Here is a 2,998-nt window from a genome sequence, read left to right as displayed (position 1 = left end):
AAGAGAGAAGGGAGAGAGTGTTCATCCGGAAAGAAAATAAAAAGAAGAGAGGGAGTATTCGCCTCAGGTAATATATATGCTCATATTCTGTTGGTTTTCTGCGACTACTTCTGTTTAGAAAGAATATTTCTGCAATATATGTCCACAATATTGAGTATTTCCACATGCAGTAGCAGTAGCTTGGTTCAAACAACAGTCAACACCATATGCATGCAGATTGATCGATGGGTTCAGAGAAGTTCCCTGCCCCTGTGGCCGACCTGTGCGACGCGAACGCCTCACTCATCCTCACCGGCGAGCTGCGCATCCTGGACCCCGTCTTCCAGCCGTACGGCCAGTGCAGGTCCTTCTCGGGCCGGGTGGTCACCATGCGCGTCCTCGAGCACAACGCGGGCCTGCGCGCGCTCCTGGAGGCCCCCGGCGAGGGCCGCGTGCTGGTGCTCGACGGCGGCGGCAGCAAGCGGTGCGCGCTCATCGGCGGCACGCTGGCGGAGGTGGCCCGCCGCAGCGGCTGGGCGGGCGCCGTCGTGAACGGCTGCGTCCGCGACGTGGACGACGTCAACGGCTGCGCCATCGGCGTCCGCGCGCTCGCCAGCAACCCGCGCAAGCCCGGGAAGAGCGGCGCCACGGAGATGCACGTGGACGTCGACGTCGGCGGCGCCGTGGTCCGTGACGGGGAGTGGCTGTACGCGGACAGCGACGGCGTCATTGTCTGCGACAGGGAGATCTACGGTTGATGTGCACATCGACCCCAACGTGGCTCATTCCACACAGTGTTTGTTCTCTCTATGTTTGGTGGCGATATTGTTTTCTCTCTTGCATTTGCATGGGGTGATTCTTCATGGGCCATCTAGCTAATTAAAATGCTCCATAGTAAAAGTATTATTTCTGGTAAGATGTAATAATACCATGCACTGTTCTGTGCATTTCATTTCTCGTTCATGTTCACATGTTTCGTAACGTTTCTTTGCTTTTTTTTAAAAAAAAATGAGCATCGCGTATATTAGATCAATGGAAGAACATTGCGTAAATAAACTGTCCTAGAAAAAGGCTGACTAAAACTAAGATTATATCCTTCAAAAATCGGGCTGAAGGCACAGCTGAGCTTATCGCCGTTACACAAACCATAGTCCATAGCTATCCCCGATGATGGATAACATCCAGAAATTCAGCCACTGAACTATCTGAAAGACCGGTAGATGATCAAATATCATTAAACTCTCGCAATAGTAGACCATCGTAAAACAAACGGGATTCCAAATCACGCCAAGTATATGCACGGGGATATCACCCCGATCTAGCCAGCCAATGAGCTAGCATCGCAAGACCAGACTGTCGACCTTGCTCGAAAAGGCTCAAAAGAAGGGACCATTGAAGCAAAGCTGTTGCTGACAATGCCAAAGGAGCCATGCTGACAAACAACATGAATTATCAATCCCATATCTACGAAGAACAATAGGGACATATTTCCAAAGCTACTCGGCAATGCTACACCAAGCGCCACCGAGACAGGACTTGCGCAGGAGGATTCTTATTTGAGACAACACCGCCTCCACCATTGAGATGACATCACCGCGAAACCAAAATGTACTACACAACGGACGAGAGACGGGAATCCCCTCCACTCCGCCATCTGTCACCGGAGCACAGCTAGGGTTGTTATGGCTCTTTCTTTTAAATGCAAATATAAGAACTAATTGGATCACATGGGTGTTTGTTTTTTGAAAATTTGTTGGAACATTTTTCAAGAAATAGAAACATAATTTAACTGCATTAGTCCCATAAGTTGAACTGCTGAACAAACCAGAGCTTGTGATAATTCTTGTTAGGCATCTTCAAATTTTTTTTATGGGAATGTAAATTTTTATCACTATGCCATCATTTGATAGGAAGAACGAATGAGAAATGTGGAAGAGAAAAATGCAAACAAAACCAGGCATTGAAGTCCAGGTGGCCAAAGTTTGTGTCTCTTGCATCAGGTGAAATATGTGCCATGCCATGGATAGTTGAGCTTTTGTTGTAATGTAGTGTGATATTGTCAAAATACCATGGGTATTTTATGGTGTCCATACATTGTCATTGATGCATTTTATTCTTTGAGTGTTTGTTGAAAACTATCCCTTTGTATTTGTTTCCAATAATACTCTTATTGTCAAAAAATTATTTCCGAGGAAACTATTTGTCCCATCTTTTAAATGTTACCCATTTAAGTTGTATCCTACTAGAACCATAATAATTTATTTTGTTAAAAAAGGTCCATTGCCATTTGTTTGTTGAGGAGCATTGACATTTTTATGTTTTAGGAAAGTAAAATTTTACTTGCCCTACGGAACACCTTTATTTGTTAACCTAGTAAATAAGCACGTGAATGGCCCCATAAGAATTAGTTGCCTTATATTATATTGAGATTTGGTTGTAGGAAACATGAACATTTCAATTCTAATAATATGAGAACTGAAACTGAAACATATTATGTACTTTATTTCATTACTACATGCCTATAAAATATTTAGAAAACGGAAAGTAAAAAAAAATTCTTTCCTAAACAAACTAAAGAAAAGCAAATAATAGGGAAAACAGGCTGAACGCTTCTAGATGCTTCACAAAAACGACCTGAAGCTTCTAGAAGCTCGCCAAAACCGGATGGAGTTTCTGTAAAAGGGCAACCATTGATGGGCCAGCCCACTTACGAAACAGGTGGGATGGGGTGTGCGCCTTTTACCATTTTGCCTATATGTGGCGCGTCGAGCGCCCAACAGGGTGTGCGATCTTACGAGCACCCTCTCCTAAGACTCGGCTGACCCATGTTGGTCAGCCAGTGTATGACAGAGGAAGTAGTTTCCAATAGGTAAACAAATGGGTTTCTGTGAGCCAGAGTGGTTTTTTTTATGGCAGTTTGTACTGGGAAACATTTTTTTGATTTTATTTTCTAGCTTTTCTGTTTAGGTTTTGTTCTTTACGTTTTTGTTTTCTTTTTCTTTTCGTCATTTTTATTACT

At 44.1% G+C, this 2,998-nt stretch overlaps 1 protein-coding gene across 2 annotated transcripts; it reads left to right on the top strand.

The window, feature by feature from the left end:
• On the top strand, positions 1-948 carry LOC123161426 (putative 4-hydroxy-4-methyl-2-oxoglutarate aldolase 3). 2 transcript variants are annotated; one of them, XM_044579260.1, is made up of 2 exons: positions 1-67; positions 217-948. In XM_044579260.1, exon 2 carries the CDS (start codon positions 225-227, stop codon positions 735-737), a length of 513 nt encoding a protein of 170 aa, XP_044435195.1. In that variant the 5' UTR covers positions 1-67; positions 217-224; the 3' UTR covers positions 738-948. The 2 variants fall into 2 exon arrangements, with proteins under 2 accessions (XP_044435195.1, XP_044435196.1); XM_044579261.1 differs by having other exon boundaries at positions 4-67; positions 171-948.
• The last annotated feature ends 2,050 nt before the right edge of the window (positions 949-2,998 follow it).

This window comes from Triticum aestivum, chromosome 7B (assembly GCF_018294505.1).
Source record: "Triticum aestivum cultivar Chinese Spring chromosome 7B, IWGSC CS RefSeq v2.1, whole genome shotgun sequence".
NCBI classification, from domain to species: Eukaryota; Viridiplantae; Streptophyta; class Magnoliopsida; order Poales; family Poaceae; genus Triticum; species Triticum aestivum.
This window is presented reverse-complemented; position numbering and strand designations above follow the sequence as displayed.

Excerpts from the sequence above, each read along its gene's own strand:
- LOC123161426 (XM_044579260.1), top strand. The coding sequence starts at position 225 with ATGGGTTCAGAGAAGTTCCCTGCCCCTGTGGCCGACCTGTGCGACGCG.